This window comes from Ceratotherium simum, chromosome 14 (genome assembly GCF_057802395.1).
Source record: "Ceratotherium simum simum isolate JZ-2026a chromosome 14, ASM5780239v1, whole genome shotgun sequence".
Classification (NCBI taxonomy): domain Eukaryota; kingdom Metazoa; phylum Chordata; class Mammalia; order Perissodactyla; family Rhinocerotidae; genus Ceratotherium; species Ceratotherium simum.
Window position 1 is genome coordinate 39,902,939 of NC_141913.1, and position 24,922 is coordinate 39,927,860.

Sequence of the window (24,922 nt, forward strand, 5' to 3'; positions counted from 1 at the left end):
ACTTGGATAAGTGCTTATTAGTTTTGCTAACATTAGTTTCAGACAAAGTTTAGGCTTTCTCTGGCAAGGAAAGCCTCCAAAGTAGATTATTTTCAAGGTCCTCTGAAAGATCTTGACCTGTTAGGTAAAAGTTAAGAAATTCATATTTGCTGGTCATTCAAGCTATGCTGGAATTGTATAAACACTGTAACATACCTAAATAACGTATACTTCTGGAGGCTAATTCTAAAATTAGCAAAATAATTCTAGAGCAATGATGTTTTCCATCATGAAATCTATACACTCCAATCTTCTAAGATTGCCTAAGAATTTGACCAAAACCTACAATAAAAAGACTTACTATGACTGTGTAATACCTCTAAGTACTAAGAATTTGTTTCTTTAAAACAATCTTAGGAATGTGTTTATTCTTGCTTATTAACAAATGGCAACAATTTATTCCAATCAGATCAAATACATTTCATTAATGGAGTAATATTTTTATCAACCACAAAACCTTTCAGAAGGTACTTAGCAACTGAAAGTTAAAAACTTGTACCTTCATATTAGAAAAAAATTAGTTTTACAGATTTGGTGATAAAAATCTGTAACAAAAGATAGAAACTGAGTAGAATCTAAGTTGGATTCAGGATTTTAGTTAACGTTAATGTATAAAAAGTCACTCACTATTTTATTTACAATTAGGTTAATAGTGATTGTGGTCAACTACGCAAACATGCAACTGAACAATCTAGCAACTAAACAATCTAAAACTATCTATCTAAATCTCTAATTTTACCATAATGTACCACTCATTTAAAGAAAAATCTAAATTCAGATAGAAGCATAAGTGACACATTCAACACTAAGAACACACCTAAAAAAAAATCACTACCAGAAAGAACACAGGTAGCTGGCTGGGGAGAGGGAAAACTTTGTAAAAGGAAATTTTCAATTCTGGTAAACAGCTATCTTCGAGTCTAAACTAATGATTACATGAAAAACACCAAGGAGAATACATTCAAGTTAATGGAAACAAGTCTTTATTAAGTAACTTTTAATATCAGAAAAATAAAACTCTTATAATTCTCTTTACAGCAAATATATAATATCAGTGCTTTGGCCATCTTAAGTTAAAGGCCCTTTATCATAAAATATATGGTTTTAAACTTTACTCAAATTGAATTTATAATCCCTATGACTTCCCTACATATACATAACAAAAGAGTGTAGTAAAATTAGCAAATACTAAACTATATTGATAATTTATCATTCTTAGTTTGTGGTTTTTAGAAACAGTACACGCACCTAATATATGTCGATTCCTTGGCTTATTAGTTGCAGTGTACAATGCAACAAAATACAAAATACATGCTTGGTGAACATTCGTTCGTATCTACAAGACGGCAGCTAAAGATTAGGTTTCAATACTGACATTTAACTATCCTACAAGCAATTAGCATTACATCATAATATGCCATCAAGGCAATTTTTTATACTGAAAAAATCAAAATAAAAACCGTTATTTGTAAACTTTTATACGAAATGTAACTCTTCAAGTGGAAATAAAAAATAAAATTTGTCTATTTACTATTCAATACACATAGGATTTCAATTTTGTTATACTGAGAAAAAAAGCTCTTTTGTGTTGGGAAAATAACGCTTCAAAAAATAATTAGTAGAAAAACCCACCAATATAATGTTTTGTCCTTTCAATGCCAGCATAGATTTGGGAACATACTGAGGATGAAGTGATCGACATCCACAAGTGAAATGTAAAAGCGTATCTTAAAGAAATCTTTCCTTGTGATTGGAAATAGTTTTGAAATGAAGTAAACTGATTGGAGGTCGTCACAGCTGCTTTTGTGAATTACGCTAAGGGCGTTATTATCCCTGTCTCCCCCCTCCCCTAAATTACTAAAAAATAAAAATATATTCATAATGTGCAAGACAAATATGGATTGAACATAAAATGTTTCACATTTTGAACTATAGTCTAAAAATTAATCAATAGCTTGATCAGACTAATGAATGGAATGTTCGCATCCTCAATTATTAGCCAATATAGGTGCATCCCAAAGCCTTTCCTGAAATGGGAAGACCCAGGAGGCCATTTCCACATTCACCGAGGGAGGCAATGGGTAGGAATTCACAATGGACAACACTGCATTCCTGATCCACTGATCATACCAGCCGTGAGCACTGTGGGCGAGATGAAGGTCAATGTAGCAGTTTTTGTCCCAAATTATAACCAGTGATTGAGTAAACTGCCATCAGCCCTGTTATTACCAATAAGTAATCACAATGCATTAAAAAGTTACTTGCAATCCTGCAGAATTAGGCATAAGTTGTTGTAAAATAAAAAACAAACAAACCTGTTTTGTCAAAACTGGCAGTGTAAAGAAGGCAGCACTGGAAGTGTCTGAATCATCTGTAATGCCAAGTACCCTCCATAAACTCTTAATGTGGTTAGGCTTTGGGACCCATTGTTTTGAAATCTTAGACGTATACACTTTTCTCATAGGCTCACACAGCCTATGATTATCTTCACTCAGCCGAGTTGAACTTCAGCTTTAGCAATTCTTATACAAGCTATGTCTCTGGGTCTACAGGATAGTATTAATAATTCAAACCAAACTAATAGACAAGAGACCACTTAGGTTTAGTGTTACCATAGCAGCCTTTTATAAGTTTACTAACAACTTTAGCCTAATCCCAATAAAGCCTGATAACAGTCATAAGAATTCATTAGGAAGTTTACTGGGGGTACCATTATACCCATGCCTTTATGAGTCCATATAGAGATATAGTATTTATGTATATATATATATAGTTAAGAGTGAATTTGGATTGCCTGAGTAACAGCTGTCTGGCAAACGGGACATGATGGCGTTCTCTTTTCACAGATCTTGTTGGCACATTCCATGCAGAAGAGGTTGTGGCCACATGGAACTAGGGCAGCAATAACTTCATTCTCAAAGCAAATCACACAGTCGTGCTTTCGTCTTGATTCTGGAGGTGAGCTAGAGGTGGAACCACCATTGGAAGAGGAGTAACTATTGGTACCATTAGAAAAAGCAGGGATGTATATTGGAAGGCCAACATGGTTGCCTGTACTAGGTGGGTCGCTCCTAACCCTCCGAGCAAGTGGGTGTTCAATGCTCTCAGGAAATGTAGGAGACAGACGAGGAGTAGATGGCTGACTTCCTCTACGCTGAGTCTTCATGTTACTAGAAGGATCACTCCCAAAGCCAGAGAGTGGGTTAACTGGTTCAAAGGGAGTCCAGATAGTTTGAGTGGATGTTGGTAAAGAGTCAAAGGCAGGAGAATCAACTGCAAGATCTTCTGAGCCTACAGATGGTAGTGTATCTCCAAACCAAAAGTTTCCTGTGCTAAATGGGCTTGTTGGACTAAAGTCAGCCAGCCTATTGCTTCCGAAGTAGGAATCTGTGGAACCACTTCCCAGAGAACTGGAACTATCATTTCGATAATTGGATATCATTCTTGCGCGGCTAGGAGGAACTGGATTGGAGGAGAGCCACGCAGAGCCAAGAGTGCCACCTTCAAAGCTAACATCGGTACCGTTGTAATGGAAATCATTCTCTTCATTGAGCTCAATATAGTTTCCCGTACGCATGGCAATATGCATTTCTATTTCTTCTCTTGCTCGGTCAACATTTTCAGGCATCCCTGTCACTTCAAAGACAGGCTCCTTATCTCTGCTCGGAGTTACTATGTATGTGTGGGTCTGCTGCTGTATTCTTTTTATAGTTGCTCCTTTGGGTCCAACTACCAATCCTACCACACGATAGGGGACCCTGACTTGAACGGTGGTTTGACCAGGCAGATTAGGACTACATGACAACCCTCCCAGGGCAGGGCCATTTTTGTTTCGAGATGCACGAATCATGGAGAAGTGCTCTGCAGCTGAGAGGATTTCTCTTTTGGCCATGGCAACATCTTCTTTCCGTCCAGTGACAACAAAAATGGGCTCTTCACCACGAACGGGTGTCTTGATGTACGTGTTTGTCTTGGCTCTCAGTGCTTTAATTTTACAACCTGTTAGAAAGAAAATATTTCATAAGAATCAACATCTACTTCAACAATATTTATAAAGACAAATCACAAAAAGCTCCTTTCAAGCTAAACAGTTTGCTCCTGGGCAGTTTTTTTTTTTTTTCTTTAAGTTTTAGAGTTTTTCCTTTGTCATTAAAAACTTATCACTAGATGATGATAAAGCTTTCCTGATCCACTAGTGCTCCTAGATCCTGAGGTATACGTGTCTGGTGGTCTTTCATTTGGGAAGGGGTGGCACCTCTACTGGGAGGTCTTAACTCAGAAGTCAGGCTTATTGTTTTCTTCCTCTCATTATTAGTCATTGCAAATGATGCCTTAAGTATTCTATATAGGCAAGCTCTACAATGAGTGGGTCTGACTTTCAGAACACCAATAGTTTACTACCTTGCAGAGTGGTGGTGGCAAAGAAAAACCATTAATGTACAAGTGAGACATTATATCTAGTGTCTCATTTAACATACACATTTCCTCTGTAAAACTCAATAGATGACAACAGCAAAACACTCATGGCTAGTAGGTCATCTCACTTCTGCTCCCATTGAGTTGTTTTAGGCTTACTAAAAATCAGTTGTGTTTATATCTGTTTATGCTAGTTGTACTCATACATTAACTAAATTAACTATTACATAAACCAGTGAAATACGAAGCAAAACGATGTACTTGTATGAAAGTTAAGTTGGTTATTTTTGAAAATTTCAATAAAGACGAGTACCTTAAAGAAAAAAAGATACTGTAGAACTATGTATGGGTGAGACAACTGTAAAAGCCAGGAGTAAACACCTAAAATAGAATGACTTTGCACACTTACTGTAAAGTTCTTGCTAAATTCAAAAGAACCATATTGGAAATTGTATGAAACATGGGCACTGGATGTGGTTTTATTGAAGAAGGACTACTCTGACTGGCAGACCCATTCTTAAATAAAAGGCTTTGGCCCCAAATCCTAAGTATATTTAAGTTAAAATAAAATATCTACGACACATATGCATAACTATACATAATTCTCTAATCAACTTTTTGAGTAATCATCCATTATCAGCGCCAACTGTGTAAGATTAGAGGGCTTCAAACTGTAACTTAAAATGTCAAATATACAACTAAGGCATAAAACTCTGGGGTTATACTTTTCAAAGATCTTAATATGAAGCTTGCCAGAACAGATGTGTTCTCACAAATGTATCATGCTATTCCTAGTTCCTCAAAATAAAGAAATTAGGTGCTGTTGAAGATACATGTCACGATTTGGGCAGGTCTTTTTCTTAAACTTTCCCTTCTTTTTTTTTGCCCCCAATAAACTCATAATGTACAAAAACTAAGTCCTTATATATATCATTTCTAATGTGCATAACTACAATAGCCACCCCCCACCATCAAATAGGTCTCCTTGTCTCTAGTGAAGCCTCATTCCAATCCATTCTCTATATTCATTTTAGTCAAATGATGCTTTCTAAATAAAGCACAGATCACACGATCACTTCTTTGCATAAAGTGCTTTAATGGCTCCCTTTACCATAAAGATAAAGTCCAAACAATATGGCACTCAAGGCCCCTCTTTACCTGGTACCTGATCACTTCTATAGGTCTCTCTCTACCACCCTCCTTTTCCCTTCCTCACCTGTTAAACTCTGCAGTATGCTTCCACCATACTAAACTCCCATCCATGCTCCCTTGCTTCCATGACTAGAATGTTCCTTTGTCCTTGCCTTTTTACTCCCAGCTCTGCTTGCATAACTCCTGCTAGCCCTTCAGATTTTAGTTTAGATGACTCATTCTCTAACCAAGCTTCCTCTCCCTCAGGACTAGTTTGTGTTCTTCCAGAACATTCCCAAAGCACTGGGTGGTTGACGCGAAATATCTGCTATGGGATGGCCATACAACATTTGTTGTAACAGAGATCACTGCTTTTTATATAAGAACACTGGGCCTTTCTTATACATATTGCTTTGCATCTAAGCTTTTTCTTGCTGAGCTTTTCAAGACTTTCATATTCTGGCCCCATACTGCTAATCCAACCTTGTTGAAGGGAGTTAATTATGCTAACTTCAATTACAGCATATTCAACATATTCGACCTACCGTTGAACTTTTGAATCTTAACCACAAACGAAGATCCTGTTCCCCCTTCTAACAAACTGTGGAACTTATAAAGAAATGGCTGCCTTCTCACTGCTGGATTCTCGGTACCTATCATGAAAAACTTTCAGTCAGGTTTAGTCTAACCTGAAGGCTATATTCATTTGAGAAGACTGGGGTGGGGTGGGGGACGGGGGACGGAAACCAGCTAAAAGCAAAACTGCAAGGAAAGCACTTAGTACAGTAACTGGATGAGGTAAGAAGGGCGGGGGGGGGGGTACGGGGGGGTTGTGTGGCTTGGGGGCTATCAAGAAATTACTACAATGAGTCCAATTTATGCTACTGTAAAACATGAAAGTTTTCATTTTGTGCTACTGTAAGTTTACAATGAACTACAAGAAGATTAAACTGATAGTGTAACTTTTGAATATATGAAAATTCTATACCTGCTTTTGCTCCATAATAGAAAGTGAATTGGGAAACCAGAGCAATAAAGCTTTGATAACTGCTTATCATTTATACAGGCTGAATCTCCAGGAGACTCCCCCATTCAGCACAGTAGGTGTTGCTTGGGGCTGAGAACTGAGATTACTTTCCATTGGCCAATATGTGACTGAAGGATAGCCGTCTAAGAAATTCTGAAAGGGGTGATGTGAACGCATAACTGTTCATACTATACACTCAGGGGAGTTTTTGTTGTTATACAAGAGTTTACACTCTGGGCTAACAAGAAGGCAAAAAGGCAACCTACCAGAATCACATTCCCAACAAAGAGGGTCCTGATCATCCCGCAGAAAAATACTGGGCAATTTCTATTAAGGATAAAGGGAGAACTAGCCTTAGGGTCTAGGGTCGGCCCCTCTCAACTCTTACTAATATTGACCATTAGAAAGTTGAATTAAGAAACTTGTCTAAATAAATACTTCTGAGACTATAAGCAACTGTCACTTGCACCTTAGTAGAATACTATGTGTTTAATATCTAGTAAGTATATTAACCAAGAAAACATGCTTAAAGGTACACAGAACACTACCTGGCCTATGGTTAGTACTAATAAGTAGGTGTTTAATATATGGCTCATTAGGAAGATAGAAGATGAACATTTTGAGCATGGACCACCTCTGAGACAGGGGTCTAAGACAGGCCTACCCTACCCAAATGGGTCACGTGCTTAGGTTTTGCAGCTCAGGGGAAAGAAGTAACAGGAAGATAGCAAAGCAAACCCCTTTTAAGCCAGTGCCAACAAAAACAGAAGAAAATATTCCTTCCCTCTCCCAAATTTTATAAAAAGTTTTAACACAGTAGCCTAAACTCAGATTAGGACTATAGGAAACCTCATCAATCATAATATTGTTTCTATAGAAACCTACATATATTCTGAGTTCCAAACAACCAACACATGATTTCTAGAACATATATACATTCTAAAGTTGAAGACAATTTGAATAGGCAGAGTTCTAAATAGGTTACACAAGCTGAAGGAGAAAAAGCAAACTGATTTTATTATTTTGCAGGTGGAGGACGTAAAAAGCTTCTTACAGTATTTTAGATTGAGTTTCTATCTGAAAATTCAAAGATATTTAAAAACTCATGGAAGAATTTATCATCTTAGAGGGGCACAAAATTCAAAACCATAAAAGTACTGATAAGTTAGACTGCACTTTTTTAAAAAAATTGCTGCATGGCAAAAGTCACCAAAAAGCAAGGTAAAAAAAATTAATTATTTATAGCTCATATCACAAATGGCTAATTTCTCTCTATACACACTCATACACTCACCCTATAAATCAAAACACCAAAACAATAGAAAAAGAGGTAAGAAACAGTTCACAGAAAAGGAAATATGTAAGTGGCTCTGAATATGAAAATTCCCATTTTCATGTGAAATCAGGTATCATTTCCTACCTATAAGACTGTCAAATATGAAAAACAAATATCAAAAACAGTGCAAGTAAGAATGGGGCAAAGGACCGTCAATTTAGCTGCTGAGAGTATCAACTGCCTGAAGGCAGGTTAACACAATTATCTATGAAAATTACAACTGCACGTATCCTTCTGCCCCTACAACTCCACTTGTAGAACTGATTCTGTAAAATACTTGCAAAGGTGCAAAATAGCCTTTGTATTATATTACCTACTTATTGTATTAGTATGAGGCTAGTACAGCTATATAATGGAATACTATGCAGTCATAAAACTGGTTGATTTGGGGGGACAGGGTAGGAGGGAGACAATTTTCCTTGTACACTCATTTTTTTAAAAATAAATTTTGAGCCCTACAAATGCATTATTTTTCAAAGAAACATAATTAAATTAGAAAATTAAAAAAAATTAAATATAAAGAAATGATACATTTTACTAGACTTAGCATGTCAATTAGACTTTTGACCAGTATTGAGATTATTTTAAATTGTATGAACAGTAGGGCAAATGACTTCATAACCTCAAAGCTGAACAAGGCTTTTTAATTTTAAGAGGTAAGGACTAACAATTGTTTTCTTATAGCTACAGATAAAAACCAACATATGGCAAGCTGTACACCATAGAGGTTAAGAACTAGGAGAGCACCAACAACTTTCATAGTTACAATTTTATTTTGATTTGGAAGTAAATTCCTCAAATAAATAAAGTCTCCAACTTACTTCCCTGGTGTAGGAGCCCATTTCCCCTTTCTATATCACTGTGGCTGCAGTGGCATTTCACCTTAAAACCCTCTAGCTACAGCCAGAATTCTGGTCCTCTCACTCCTGGTATAGTAAAGGGCCTGTCTTACTTCCCCAGGGTAAAGAGAGCCTTCCCTACCAGCTGCCTCAGCAATTAGAAGGGAGAGGTCCTCTGTTGCTGGGAGGAGTTGGAAGGAGGAATAGGAATTGAAACAATTGTATCTTTAGTGTGTCTCAAACCATGGGTTGCTACTTCAATTTAAAGGGTTGCAATCAGCATTAAAAAAAAAAAAAAAGAGGGCCGGCCCGGTGGCTTAGCAGTTCAGTGTGCACGCTCTGCTACTGGTGGCCAGGGTTCGGATCCCGGGCGCGCACCAACGCACCGCTTCTCCGGCCATGCTGAGGCCGCGTCCCACATACAGCAACTAGAAGGATGTGCAACTATGACATACAACTATCTACTGGGGCTTTGGGGAAAAAAAAAAAAAAGGAGGAGGATTGGCAATAGATGTTAGCTCAGAGCCGGCCTTCCTCAGCAAAAAGAGGAGGATTAGCACGGATGTTAGCTCAGGGCTGATGTTCCTCACACACACACAAAAAAACCTATAAAAAAAAAAAAAGAATTCAATGTCTTCTAAATGTTTCAGTGATGTGCACAATGGGTTGCAATATAAAATGTTCTTTCGGGCCAGCTTAGTGGCTTAGCAGTTAAGTTCCCGTGTTCTGCTTCAGTGGCCCGGGGTTCGCCCATTTGGATCCTGGGCGCGGATCTACTCACTGCTCATCAAGCCATGCTGAGGCGGTGTCCCACAAAGAAGAGCTACATTTCTACAACTATGTACTCCGGCTTTGCAGGGGGGAAAAAAAAAAGGAGGAAGACTGGCAACAGATGTTAGGGCAGGGCCAATCTTCCTCAGAAAAAAAAAATTCTTTTGCTGAGGGGATCACAGAAATTTAAAACCACTAGACTAGATCATCTTTAAGGCCACTTTTTAATTCCCTGAAACATGTGGAATGATGTACTTATAACAAAAGAACCAGATGTAGAATTACAGTCTGCAATGTAGATGTAATTATGGTCCAAATCATTCACCTTAAAATAGGAAGATTATCCAGATTATCTGGGTGGGCCTGACCTAATCATGAGTCCTTTAAAAGTTTTCTCCAGCTGGTCTCAGAAGTAGCAGTCAGAGAGAGATGCTCTGCCTAGTCTGCAAGAAAGCAAACAATCCATGTTGTGAACAGCCTATGAAGACCTCATGGCTAGAAACTGCAGGTGGCCTCTAGGAGCTGGGAGCTAGAAGGAAAATGGAGGCCTCAATCCAGAAATCTTTTTCTGTTCCTTAATATTGCTTATTATCTGCTTTAGTTTTCTAAAGCTGCCATAACAAGTTACCACATACAGTGGCTTCAATGTTACAAATTTTTTTTTTATAGTTCTGTAGGTTCATAAGTCTGAAAGGTTCTCAACAGGGCTACAATCAAGGTGTTGGCAGGGCTGTGTTCCTTTCTGCAAGCTCCAGAGAAGGATCTATTTTCCTTGCTCATTCAGGTTATTGGCAGAATCAAGTAGCTTACAGTATAGGACTGAGCTCACTGCTTCCTTGCTGGCTGTCAGCTGAGGGCCATTCCCAGCTTCTAGAGGCCATCCACATTCCCTGGCTTGTGGCTCCCTTCCTCTATCTTCAGAGCCAGCAATGGAGGCTGACTCCTTCAAATCTCTCCCCTTCTCATATCTCTAACCCAGCTGAGGATGGGTGTCTGCTTTTAAGGGCTCATGTGATTACAGTGGGCCCACCCGGATGATCTCAGACAACCTTCCCATCTCAAGGTCCATACTTCACATACATTTTCAGTTTCCAGAGGATTTGAGCATAGGCACAGTTAGAGGAAGGAAGTTTATTCTGCCTACCACATTACTATTTTCCTTTCCTCCAATTACTTTCCCTTTCTTCTAAGTCACTGGCTTTTGAACCAAGGAAAGTATTTGGCTCATGAAAATTTTAAACCCTATTGGGGGGTGGGCACAAGGGGTAAAGAGGTGCATTTATATGTTGACTGATAAATAATAATGTACAACTGAAATCTCACAATGTTCTAAACTATTATGACATCAATTAAAAAAAAAAAATTTAAACCCTAACCCAGGGATAGTATCCCAAAGCCCAGGGCAGTGGCTCGACTTAGAAGGATCAGGAAAAGTTTGGAGACTGCAGGCATCGAAATAGGGTGAAGGGATAGAGCTAAAATTCAAAACATGTAGAAAGAAACGTATAAGCTGGGGTGTTGGGAAGGACAGGGTGTTTATGTCAGGAGGTGAGTGATTTGGCAGGAGATGTACAAGTAAAAGCCGGCCTCCACTTGTCCTAAGGGCTTTGCCCTGGTGTTCCTAGCTAAACTTCTCCTTCTCTGGCTCAAGAACATTCACCAATTGTGACGTAAAGGATCAGCCTAATCCTTGAACTTACTTATTCAAATATTAAACTCCCTATAAAGGTGCAGGTGCTAACTCCAGGTGATAAAAAAGAACTATCATAACTTCTGCTCTCAAGGAGCTCACAGTCTAGAGAGGAAATAGTCATGCAAACAATATTGATATAATTGCTTTAATGAAAATAGACATACAAAGCAGTGGGAGCATAGAAAAAAAAAGATGACTGTATTGCTTACAGTAAAGGAAAGAAGGCATCAAAGGCATTTGAACTTAGGCTGGAAGAAAGTGGTTTTGCCAGGTGAGGAGAGCTGAGGGAACTACAAGTGCCAAAGCAGGAAATCAAGAGTACAAGACGGCAGTCAGGAGACAATACCGGCTCAGGACTGTGGGAGCTGCAGGAGGGCACTGTGGGAGCTGCAGGAGACCTGGAGGGCAGAAGGGCAGCGGAAAAGGCTAGATGGGGAGGTGGACGTCTTCAATGTCAGGCAAGGGAGTTTCAACTCTATCTTGCGGGTGCAAAGAATTTGTTTTCTTTTTTAAAGAAAGAAGCCCTGAATTTTATGTGAAGTGTTGCTGATTTTTGACAAAGAGGATTTTGTTTCCCAGAAATTAAATTCATTGTATTTTCCATTCACTTCATAAATTAGCTACATATATATTACAAGGTGATTTAAGAAAGCCAAAACCCTTACAAACAAACACCAAAACTGCATTATGTCTGTATTTTCACTTTGTGTCATCCTTGGGGTATACCTTTCTTCAAAACTTCCCCCAAACAGTTTTGTTTTGAAGGAGAAAGGATCTTACTGGGAAATGAGTGTACACACACACACACACACACACACACACACAAATACACACACTTGAATGAAAATGAGGAGCGGGAGTGAAACTCCTTGAGTAGCTCTTTTTACCTTCAAGAAATTGGGAAATCTTTGGTCTGATATCAAGATCCTTCCCCCTGGCACCCTACCCCTCTCCCCACTAAGTGGCCATTAACCTACCTTCTCCCAGACTTTATCATCTAAACATGCCTTGTTCCTGTTCTATCTCTGCTCCGATATTTCCCTGAATAACCCAGAAAACCCTCCTACTATGTCCCCTCCCCTCCTACATCTTCTGAGTAACAAACACGGTCATTTGGAAAAGATGAGATTGTATGTGTGAAAGGCTCTATGAACTCAAGACTAATTCAAACATAGGTATGACTCTTATTATCACAGCTCCCACACCTGAATCTTCCAAGGTCCGGTTTAAAGGAAATAATGTTAAGGAGCCAAAAACTGATTACCCGCAGGCCTGGGTTCGAATCTACCCTCAGTTACTTGTGGTTTCAATGTTAGTCAGGTCATTCACCCTCTAGGTCCTCTCCAATACTAATATTCTTTGACCAAGTCCCTCTTCTCCTAGGAAATACAAGTCACCTCTTCTTTCTGAAGTCTAAAAAGCACAATCAAATACCACCATATTTCATATACATATATCTATTCTGACTTTCCTCAAGGAAAGGCAGGTTGAGCAATGGTCAGGAACACAAGACTTTGGACAGATCACCACTAACCAGCTTTGTTAATTTTTTTTTTTTTTAATTTTATTTATTTATTTTTCCCCCAAAGCCCCAGTAGATAGTTGTATGTCATAGCTGCACATCCTTCTAGTTGCTGTATGTGGGACGTGGCCTCAGCATGGCTGGAGAAGCGGTGCGTTGGTGCGCGCCTGGGATCTGAACCCTGGGCCGCCAGCAGCGGAGCGCACACACTTAACCGCTAAGCCATGGGGCCGGCCCCAGCTTTGTTAATTTTAACAGGCCACTAAACCTCTATCTCTCCTTCATAGGCACAGAACTATAATTAAAGATACTTCACTCACTTGGTTGTTGCAAGGATTAAATGAAATCATGTATTAAAAACGCTTTTTACAAAAGCAGAAAGACAAACACCATAAGATCTCACTCATATGTGGAATATAAACCAACACATGGACAGAGAAAACTGTATTGTGGTTACCAGGGGCAATGGGGGTCGGGGGTGGGCACAAGGAGTGAAGGGAGACATGTATATGGTGATTGACAAACAAAAATGTACAACCAAAATTTCACAATGTTATAAACTATTAAGACATCAATAAAATATGCTTATTACAATGCCTGTTATTCAAGTAGGTACTTAGTAAAGGATAGCTTTTTTGATTATCCAATACCCCTCACCCCCCTGCCACCACTACTTCAAGTATTTCATGAGTAAACTGAACCAACAGGCTTAGCTTTCAAATAATAAAAATTTATAGCACAATTTTCAGTTTTCCAAACTTTCCTGGATACATTCTCATTTAATCATCAAATAGAGTGCTTTAGGAAGGGCAGTGAAGAGCTTAACTGAATTGCTCAAGATCTCCCAGTTGGAAAGTCAGATCTCAAACCCAAGTTGTCTTAATTCCGCACGTCTTTCACTATTCCACACTATTTTTCTCTAAAAGCATTAGAGGAACACAATATTTCATATGTTTCATGACATATTAGAATTTAATGAGGGGGGGTCATGTTATTGAATGATTTTATATAAAATAAGGTCCTTTTCCTCTTGGAATAGTCTAGACAGACTACCCAAAGCTCCTTTAACTTTACAAGGACTCAATTTCAGTACTATATCTTCAAAGACTGATGAATATCAGCTAAATCCCAATAAGGGAGTGTTTCTTATGCACACAACTTAATCCAACATTTAAATAAATTGTTTAGATTAGTAATGCAATGTATTCCTAAATGCACAATGTAGAAATAATAGCTTTCCTTTCTAGGGTTCAAGTGCCCTTCTTGTAGCCCTTCTAAGTCAAAATTCTCTGAAATTTTTTGTTAAGAATACTGTCTCACTATGACAGCACTTCAAGCAGCTTCATTTATGTGATTTTAGTTTTGCTTATTACCAGTATTCATATGGGCATCTAATGCCTTAAATCAAGTAGGATCTACTTCCCCTAAGACCAAAGCTCCAAACAACTTGAGGTTGACTGGCACCTTAGGTAAAGAGTTAGGGATAAAGGCAAGAGGGAAGAAAACCCCAATTACCACAATATAGAACCTAAAAGGAGAAACAATAAAATGGCAAGTTTCTAATCCAACAATTCAGTTCAATAAAATAAACAGCAAGTATCTACTTTGTTTCAGGTACTTGGACATCAAGGATGCAAAGATGACTAAGATTCAGTCTGCCCTGCTGACTTGTATCAACTTCAAGCAAAGAAAGGATCTGGTGTCTACCAATGTTCATGTACAGATATTGATCTGTCTTTTTCTCTTCTTATACTGTTGGTTATGGTGGTGTTCAAATCTTCTATATCCTTGCTGATTTTTTGTCTGCTTGTTCTACTAACTGAGATAGGAGCGCTGAAGTCTCCAATTTTATTAGCTTGAGACCCTGGGTAAGTTACTTATATCTTCATAAATCTGTTTCCTTATCTGTATGGTAGAAATAAGAATGGACCAAATGAGATGATACACTGCCTGAAACACTTAAATGTTTGTTATTATTTTTAAAAAATCAAATGAATCAACTTTCTATAGGAAGTTAAAAACATTTAAAGAATTTATCTCCAAAAGGTAAAACTTATATTTAGGTTGTGAAAAGCATGTTAAGATGTTACCAACTTTACAAAACTGGGAGGAGATATGTTGAAGTCAATCTAACTAAAATTTGAAACCTGGTTTCCTTTGCACGATTTTAGGGACTCTTTTTAGAGAAGAATTAGAATATAGGAACTACAAGAGATAATCTAGTGCAATCTCATTTTATACACGAAGAAAACTGAAGCCTAGAATTGCCCAAAGTTATAAACTAATGACTCCTAAATACACCATTTGCTCAACCTTCCCTATTCTCCTAGTTAGTTCTTAGGAGTGGAGAATTCCCTGCATGTACAAGATATTTTTACAAATAGAGGTTAAACTAAATCTAAAATCCCCCCTCCTTTTTCACTTAGTTTAGACAAGAGGATTGAAATACTTAATAAAAAGGCTCATATTTGGCCTTTCACTAAAGCCACAACACCCAGAAGAGGGTGTAAATTAGAGATGAAGGCAGAACAATTTTCCTAACTGGGGATTTTTAAATTAGGTTCATGTCCTTTAGAGGACGTTAATAGAAACCTGAGAATTATCTCTGTTTGGGTACCATATAATGGAATCAGATTCATTAGTAAATAATTCTCTTCCAGGGGCCCACCCACTGACGTAGTGGTTAAGTGTTCGCGCTCTGCTTCAGCGGCCCAGGGGTTGCAGGTTCGGATCCCGGGCACAAACCGACGCACCGCTTGTCAAGCCATGCTGTGGCGGCGTCCCATATAAAGTAGAGGAAGATGGGCACAGATGTTAGCCCAGGGCCAATCTTCCTCGGCAAAAAGAGGAGGATCGGCATCCGATGTTAGCTCAGGGCTGATCCTCCTCACAAAAATAAAAAATTCTCTTCCAGACTAGCTTAGCTCTTTACCAGCAAATACATTTCAAAAGCTCTGATTTGAGATAAATTTTAAGACATACTGTAAATTTCCGAAAATATAATGTAGAGCTTTTAGTTAGCGGTATGCCCTAGGAAAAACTTACTAAAATGACAATTTTTCATTTCAACTAGCATTTGCCAGAGTACAAATCGAGCAGTAAAACAATTTATAAACTTTACCCTACCTCATATATAATTTATTATCTCTATACTTTCCATTGTACAGTGAATTTATACTAATGACATCTCCTCAAACTTGATCCTCACAACAAATGGGGGGTGGGGAAGGGGCTGGGAAGAACAAGTGGATGGAACAGGTTTTTTCCCCACAAGAAACTGAGACTCTGTAAGGTTAAGAGATTTGTCCAAGGTCACAGGCAACAAATGGTGAAATCAGGTCTCTAACAAGTTTTCTAACTCCAAGTTCAATGTCCTTTCCTGCAGTATACTAAATGGCACTGGTAGAAAGGCAGAAGATACGCCAAAGGGGAGGGGAGAATGGTACAGAGAGGGAGACAGTAATAAAAAGGTCAGCCCGAAGTGCAAATATTTTACAGTGGTAACTGTTCGGGGAGATTTTCTAGTTGTTTGACACTATTCCCTCTCCAACCCCCACTTGTTGTGAGATGAAACTTCCAACCATATTGAAGACCAATTACTTTATGCTAATCTTAAACCACATCTGCAGTGTTTATTAAAGAGTTTTCTTCATTATTTTAAGGACTAGTCTCATTATTCCAGATACAACTTTACTTGTGGTCAAATCAGGCTTTCCTGCATACAATGAATCGAAGTTTCTGCTTACTGGACGAAGGCAACAAACCACGCCCACATAAGTTGTTCTGAAATCCCAAACACTGGCATGAAAGAGGTCCTAGAGTTATGCAGTGTAACTTAAAATTCTCAAAATCAGTCATGGAATGAAGTCTCGAACTATTCAAACAGCAATAGGCTGTGCATACATTCAATTTAGTATATAGTTGGGTTTGGTAATACTAATATTAGAAAATTATTTTAAAGGCTTAAGTATTAGATTTAATCTTTATAAATGTCTAGTACATGGTACCTAATGGTAGCATGGGAAAAAAGTTAAAAGTAAATCCACAAATTATGGTATATAAGCCATTTGGAAAGCATTAAGATGCAGTTTAATAAAAAACACATCACTTTAGAATCACCTGAAGATCAATGGGGTTTTAAAATAGATTATCCATAATCTATTTGGAATTTCCTAAAGGAGTTTTTAAACTGCAATTACACTTACCTATTTAGTATCTTATGAATATTATTATCTATTTTTTTCATTTGGAGTTTAACTTTAAATTACAAATTCTACATAGCATAAATTACATTTAAAAAAATTCTGTAACACTTCCATGGATTATAAAACATTACTGTGATAGTCATCATGGCTATTCACTAATATTCTGGCTCTCTCCTGTGGGCACATGGTTGTAATGCACTTTCTCGCCCACCTGAAATTAGGTGTGGCCAGATGACGTGCTCTGATTAATGAAATATGAGCGGATGTGATAATTATTACTTCCGGGTCTAACATTTAAAGACCAGTGTGTGCTATGCCACTGTCTCTCACTGCTCTGGCACAGGGGGAGACCAGCCAACACTTGAGATGGTGGCTGCTTCATTGGCGTAGGTCCCTAAATGACTAAAATGAGCAGAGTCCCTGGTGAATAAGAAATAAACCCTTCTTGTCTTTTTAATAACAGTCTATCTGACGGGCATGAGGTGATATCTCATTGTGGTTCTGATTTGCACTTCCCTAATAATTAGTGATGTTGAACATCTTTTCATGTGCCTGTTGGCCATCTGTATATCTGCTTTGGAAAAATATCTGTTCAGATCCTCTGCCCATTTTTTAGTCGGGTTGTTTTTTTGTTGTTGAGTTGTATGAGTTCTTTTTTTATTTTGGATATTAATGTTATAAACCAATGTTACTTCAATTTAAAAAAAGAGAAATAAACCTTTTTTGTTTTAATATTGAGATGCTGGGGTTCATTTTTATCACTGCATAATTTAAGCCTATCTGGACAGAAGTGCCATGTATCTAACAGGCATTCAGAAATCAGTTGGTTCTAGTTCTATCACACTAGAAGAACATAATGTGTGAAACTGTGCTAAAGCTGAGAAAAGGTGAATGAGATTAAAATGAGTGGTTGAAATTAATTTCAGATTTAACTTAACAAAAAGTAATATGTGCTTATCACTTAGTTTCATATGTGTCCATTTACTTGTGTATCCTTCAGTCTCTAGAGGTATTGTACATATGATTATAGCCAGCTAGCCAGCTGCAGAAGAGCAATCTAAGCCTAGGAAGTTTAAGTGACTTGTCCAAGATCATAAAGTGAGTTATCGGCACGGAGTAATCAGAATTTAGGAATTTTAATTTCTGATTGCTGGCTCTTTCCATTACACCAGAGCAGAGACTGTTAAGGGCAATTTGGGCTAGTTTACAGTATGTATTTTTATATTAAAATATACATTCTAAAATATTTTTGTATTCAGTTTAAGGCAAAAGTATCAAATTCTTCCATCTGTACAAATATCATATTCATTCAAAACCAAATCCACAAAATATTAAGCACTATCTTATAACTCAATGCTACCTTTCCTTGAAAACTGAAGATGTAAAAACCACCTAGAATTCCAATCCATAAACACTGTTGGAAATTTTTTCAAATAGAAATCTCTAACACAGTAATGGTTCTCAAATACTTGACTCCCTGGATCATTTTTAGGTTGTTGGTAACTAGGGGGTAGAAAATACACCTTTGAATTACCACTTTATTTTCCATTTCCTCTCTAGTGAGTCGAAATAGTTCATTAGCTGAATAAGGCAGGAAGAAAAGGCAGTAGATTGCCCACCCATTTGCAAAACAATTACAATAATTGAACCTTTCCCAGTGGTCCCAGAGCTAGTACAAACTATTATCAATTAAATTTTAAAGGCTAGAAAACTTACAATATTTAATTTTCAAAGCTAGCATGTATATACAAATAAACTTTCTGAACTATATTAAATTTTTAGTGAATTTTTAGTTAGACACAAACTAGAATATTAGAATGATAACTGTGCTTTCTGGGTATTAGAGACACCAAAATTTTATTAAGCAAATTAATTTGGATAGTAATATATTAAGTTATGCATACTAGAAATACAGTATCCCAACTCATGATTAGGGCAGAAATTAACCCAAAATATGATTAACCTCCCAAGCAGGATGCTTCACTACTGAGGCAGCAAAGTAGAGTGAGAACTTTATCTCTGATGACAAACTGGTCTAAATCCAAGTTCCATTATTTGAGCAAGTTATCTTTCAGAACCTCAGTTTCTACATCTGTAAGATGGGGATAACTGCCTAGCAGGGTTAACTGGCACTGAGAAAACACCGAACAAAGTACCTGGCAAAGAGAAGGTCAACCATCCCCACTCCCCCATAAAAGAAAAAGACACTACTTTAGCATTATTCTGAAACTGTTTCTCTTCATGAAATATGTATTTCTTCTTGAAGAAGGAATTTATGTACAGCAAGACCAAGCTTTCTCTTTTTCTCCTGCATAAACAGGCATACACCTTATTTCAGTTGTGTTAGAAATTCAAGAGCGGTTCCACTCTAAGAAACTGGGAAAAATTGTCACAAGGCCGCATTTAAGACAACTTGAAACAAGGTAACATACTAATTGTTTAAAAAGTGACAATATACACAACTCTGGGGATCACTGGAGACAAGAGTAGCTCAATAAAGAAGAAAAAAATTCCAAAAGGGTCTAGCTCAAGGATAGCTGAAGTAGGGTGCAAGACGGATTCACTGGAGTGCAGAAAAAAAAAATTAAAACCCCAATTTCCGTTCTTACCTCATTCTTTAAATTTTTAAAAATGTATAATACATCAACATACGTTTATTCACACATATTCAGATACTGGAAGTACAAGTTAAATTTTTTTGACAGGGTGTACAATTAAAAAAAGCTGGAGATGACTTTCTAGACTACGAGGCTAGAGAACACACATATACCATCAATTAAAGTCACTAACAAAAATAGCTGAAGACGCACTTTAATCTTAACTAGTAATGTAAAACTTTGGGATATAAGTATTTAAAACAACTGAACTTACGACAATCAATATTTATTTATAATGTAGTTAAGAATGAGAATAGAGTTCTACTTTAATTCACTTTTTAGTCTAACTGGATATCAATGACTGTACAAATTGGAACAAGGTCTGTTGACTTAAACCTCCTGTTAGCCACTGTGAATGTGTCTTGCAGATACTACATTTTAAAAAAGTTAGGTCTTAAATCTGTTGTCAGGTTTACTTTCTATGTCCATATTATAAAACTTTTTGGTTATCAATAAGCCTCTTTAGTTCCTGGCTTTATTTTACAGTATTGTTGGTTTCAAAATGAGATGCAAAGCTTAAAAAATTGGGTCAATTTAACATTTGCAAATGACCATACGCTACTGGGGATTACAAATATGAGGTCAAAACTCTGTCAACTCTCATCACTATCAAAAGCAGTGGTTTGTTTTTTTGAAAGACACCGGAACCAGAGGCCATCTACATGAGTTGCTAGTCTATGTGACTCAGAATTTCATTTGTCCTACTATTTGCTTCAGAGCTGAAGTCATAAATGTCTCCATTTGTGACATAATTATTTCCAAAACCAATTAAGAGATTTTAAACAGAAAATTACGACTTCAGGTAATGGATAAAATGGCAGGAATGGATAATTCTTAAGGATGAAAATTTAGTTCAACAAGTAAATTAAACGATTTGCCCTGTTTATTCACTTAGGGAAAAGGGGAATTATCACACTGTAAAAGGATGCGAACATTAGAAGCTGTCTAGTTCTCCGGAGGAGTGGGAAAATACTTTACAGGTTTTATGGTGCTGCTGAGGGGTGGGGGTGGCAAAGGGGTCAATGATCCACTAGTTGAGTGGCTCAGAACAGGAAAAGGGCAAGACTTTCTGCTCTTAAGATAAGATAGGGGATGATGACATACTTTTAACAGTACTGTCAACTCTGGGAAAATATTAAGTGCAAAGGGAATAGTCAGCAATTTATCTCCATGTCCTAAGACATAAATAGATTCACATTTCCTTATTAACCAATAAGCACAGCCCTAAAAAGAAAAACTAAAGACTTTATCTCATTTGCTATCATTTAATAGATGGTACAAAATAACAACTTGGAATGAATTCAGTTTACTTTTAAATAGTGGATTTGTATAAAGATAACAGTTTGTGCAATTAAGGACCATTGTATAGTGCTTTAAAGGGTATAATACAGAGAAGGACAAAAGTTTGTATTAAACTAAATATACAAAAGATATCATTATCTTGTCCCTTTGTCAAACTGGCATGTAAACGTTCTCTTCCTTTGTTATCCTAAACTGTCACCATAAGCACACTAAAGCAACTTGTGCTGAGGAAGTGGCATCCTAGCATGCTGTTAAGAGTTTTTCATACTGTGGCCTGAGCACACACCTTCCCAGCCCCTTTTCACCACTCCTCCTTCAGACCCTAAGTATCAAAAGAACAACACAACTTTCCAATCACACCTAGAGATTATTCCTCCACACCTTTCCTCACATTGTTCCTCCGTTTTTCTTCCATCTCCATTTGTTAAAGTCCTAACCATTCTCCAAAGCCCTCCTGGGTTGATGTTCTCATATGTATGACTTTTGTTTGTCACATGCTACAGTTAGTGCCATTAACTACATATTAGTTTAGTGGTATTCCACTGTTTATTAGACTGTTAGCTTCTTAAGGGAACAAGTTTGTCTGAATCAACCTCACATTCCCAACTGCCATAAACTCAATGCCTGGCAAAATACACAAGCTTGATGCATAGCAATTCCTCAATGTTCTTAATTGAGTGGCCAACGCGTTCTGGGTCTATAAATCAAGATGTTATAACTTTATTCTATGTAAGGTGAAATAGTTCTCTCCTGGAATAGTATCTTAAGTGTGGCAACAAACAAACAAACAAACAAGGCATGCGAAACTTATTTACCAAACCATAAGAACAAACTCTCAATTGCATGGCACTAGCTTTCAACAGTGCTTTTAAGCACCAATCATCAGGCAGTCTGAAATACAGTATCTCCTTTATCCAGAGTTCAGATGGGTTTTTCTTATTAAAATCCTAGAGGTTAGAATGAGCCAACTCTGATATCTGAAACCACCATTTCGACAGACCTCTTATTTATGTGTACTTTAGACCACTTGGGAAAGATGAGATCATTTAAGCAGCAGCGCCATCATTTCTCTTTATTTGACCCCAAGAATGCTCTCAACCTAACAGTCAAGAGACATGCATCAAGCAGGCTAAACCATCTTGTAATAATGCAGAGGCAGGTAATATTTACTCCTTTAATAAACGGGGAAAATGCTACACTAAACAGCATAGGACCTTCTCTAAAAATGTCGGATACAGAGGTACTCCGGGCATCCCCTTCCCCCACCTTCACAAATCTACTCCTGGAATCTGAGACATAGGTCCTTTGTCTGAACAATGTGGGAGGAGTCTGTCTGCAGTACTGGTGTGCGGGCAAGTGAAGAAGAGAATTTACTGAAAACTGTATAAAGGCATAAAGTTCCTTAACTCAATTACCTTACTGTCCGATTTTTCTTCATCATGTACACTAGAGTGTTCAAAAAGGTAGCCAATGTGCCTTTTCGAGAGCTAAAATGTATCAAAAGGAATACAATAAGATCAACAGAGTTAGGCTGCTCTTCAAAAGCCAAGTTTCTGAATAGCGGAGGGGCGGAGGGGGGTGGCTGTAATACCCACCACTTGAACACCCCCTTCCCCTCTCGGATGAGCTCTAGAAAGAGCTATAGAAATGGCCTCCATTTCTGTCAGTTTCTTCATCTGGACAAGCTGTTGTAAGGGAAAAACTGAGCGTTTTTAGAAGACAGCTGCGCAAACTTGCAATCTCGAAGCTTTCTGTGCACAACACCGAATCCACAACCGACCCGACCTTTTACCACCTCACTGAGGTTTTTGGTGCCACGCCAGCCTGGTGTTCCACGGACTCGGCCCGAGTAAAGTGAACACCGCCGGATCGGGTGGCTCGAGAAACTCAACACCTTTTATCATGCAAAACGAGCGGAACGCCGTGGGTTTTCGCAAGGTGACCCATCTTCTCATCCCGTGGACCCTGGGCTCCTCCCAGACCCCTTCGCGGTGGACTTGGGGCACTCGCCGGGTTCGCTTTTTCCGCCCCAAGCTCGTTTCTTTCGACTCCCCACCCACGCCCGGGGCCATGCCCAGCTGGCCCCCTCTCCCCGCACTCACCCTGGCGACCGACAATCTCAGCGACGTGCTCGGAGCTGGGCACCGGGACGCACTCGGTGGTGTTGACGCTCTTCCTCCGGAGCAGGGCAGCCTGCTCCCCGTTCAGGGCGGCCGCTGCAGCCCCGCAGCCGCCGGGGCCGTAGGCGTGGGACAGCATCGCCGCCATCATGCCCTGGGCATCGTCCCCTCCGTAGAGCACCCCCGCCGCCGCGGCCGCCGCGGCCGCCTCCCGGGCATCGAAGCCGGCGGCGGGCATCAGCACCGACCCCAGGGACCCGCCTGGGATCGGCTGGGTCTGGGAGGCGGCGGCCGCGGGCGGCGACAGCAGCAGCAGCGACGGCCGGTCCTCCTCCTCTGCCTCCTCCAGCTCCTCCTCTTCCAGCAGGTCTCCGTCCAGCTCCGCTTCCTCCCCCTCCTCCTCGTCCTCCTCCAGCTCCAGCTCGGCCGCCTCCGGGGCCCCAGGCCGGCCGGGCGGAGCCCGTTCCTCCGGAGACAGCCCCGCCGCCCGCCGGGCCTGGCCCTGCGCCGCCGCCGCCGCGGCCCGAAGCGCCGGGGCGCCAGGCTCCGCCGGGCTGGGGTCGTCGAGGCCTAGCGCGGCCAGGCGCTCCCTCAGCAGGAGCCCGTCCCCCTCGAGCTCCGGGCCCCCCGCGGGCGGCGGCAGCGGCGGCGGCGGCGGCGGCGGGGGCGGCTGCGGCAGGGGGCCGGGGCCGCCGCCAGGGCCAGGGCCGCGGAGCTGCCGCTCGGCATCGCGGCGGCGCGCTGTCAATGGCGGCGGCGGCGGCGGCGGCCGGGTCAGGCGCGGCGGGCGGCGAGCCCCATGGCGGGCAGGGCCCGGGCCCTGTTCAGCGCGCAAACACCTTTCCTCTGGGGAGGCGGCGGGGCCGGCGACCCGGGCTCAGGAGCGCCAGGGCCGCCCGGAGACCGGAGAGGGCGGGGTGGAGGGGCAGGGGAAGGAGGCAGAGGTAGGTAACTAGGTGGGTGGGTGGGGACGGCAGCGGGGCGGGCTGGTGGAGGTGGCAGCGGCTCCCCTCTCAGGGTTTCTTTTGTTTCATGGCCTTAACCAGCCCCCGGCGCGCGCGGCGGCGGCGGCGACGCCCCACGCCGCTCTCCGAATGAAGCCGGCGCTCTGATTGGCCGCTTTTAGTCTCTGGGAGCCCGCCCTCTCCTCCCCACAGCCTCCTAACTCCTTTCCCTAGCCCCACCCCCCACCCTCCTCTCGGGCCCCGCCCCGCTCCTTCCCAGAGCTTTCTGATTGGGTGACCGGGATGAGCCAGCCCCCAAAGCCTTCTCCTTCCGTTCTCTCCCCTCCCCCCTCCCCACCCTCCCCTTTCCCTAGTGGCTCACGAGGAGAGGGACTGTGATTGTTCGCTTTACACGTCACTCGTTGTGACGTACACAGGTGGGGGCGGGGACAAGGAGGCAAGACGAAGGCGCTGTAGCTGAGGCTGAAACTAGGGGCCGAGTAGAGGTTTTCGCGCAGGCGCATGCAGTTGAAGTGCACACCTGGGTTTCTTCTCTTTCCGTCATCGCTGTTGCCCACCTGGGTTGGTTTTTAGCTCACTGGGGGAGCAGCCTTGGAGTGGCGCGTAGGCATGAGTCCGGAGGGCGTTTCCCCAGGTTGAGGAAGAGATTTCCCTCTTTCAGGGTAAGGGCTTAAGGAGAGTCATCGAAGGAAGGGCCAGCGAAGTGTTCTCCTACGCAGCCGCGGGGGTGGTTTCCTGAGCCGCGTGGCTCCTGGGCCTTTCCTGCACAACCCGGGAATGCTCCTCCCTCGGGGCAGGGTCCTCCCACGCCCAGCTGGCCGGGCTTCCAATGCAAGGCCGGTCGGTTACATCAGGAGCCTTAAATGTTGAACAACAGTTCTTTGGGGCTTTTCAAAGAA

At 40.5% G+C, this 24,922-nt stretch overlaps 1 protein-coding gene across 1 annotated transcript; it reads right to left on the reverse strand.

Annotated features, from left to right (window-relative positions):
- Positions 1-999: 999 nt before the first annotated feature.
- On the reverse strand, positions 1,000-24,105 carry MEX3C (mex-3 RNA binding family member C). The gene is made up of 2 exons (XM_014781424.2): positions 23,041-24,105; positions 1,000-4,038 (listed from the first exon to the last, which is right to left on the reverse strand). Exons 1-2 carry the CDS (start codon positions 23,294-23,296, stop codon positions 2,813-2,815), a joined length of 1,482 nt encoding a protein of 493 aa, XP_014636910.1. The 5' UTR covers positions 23,297-24,105; the 3' UTR covers positions 1,000-2,812.
- Between the last annotated feature and the right edge of the window lie 817 nt (positions 24,106-24,922).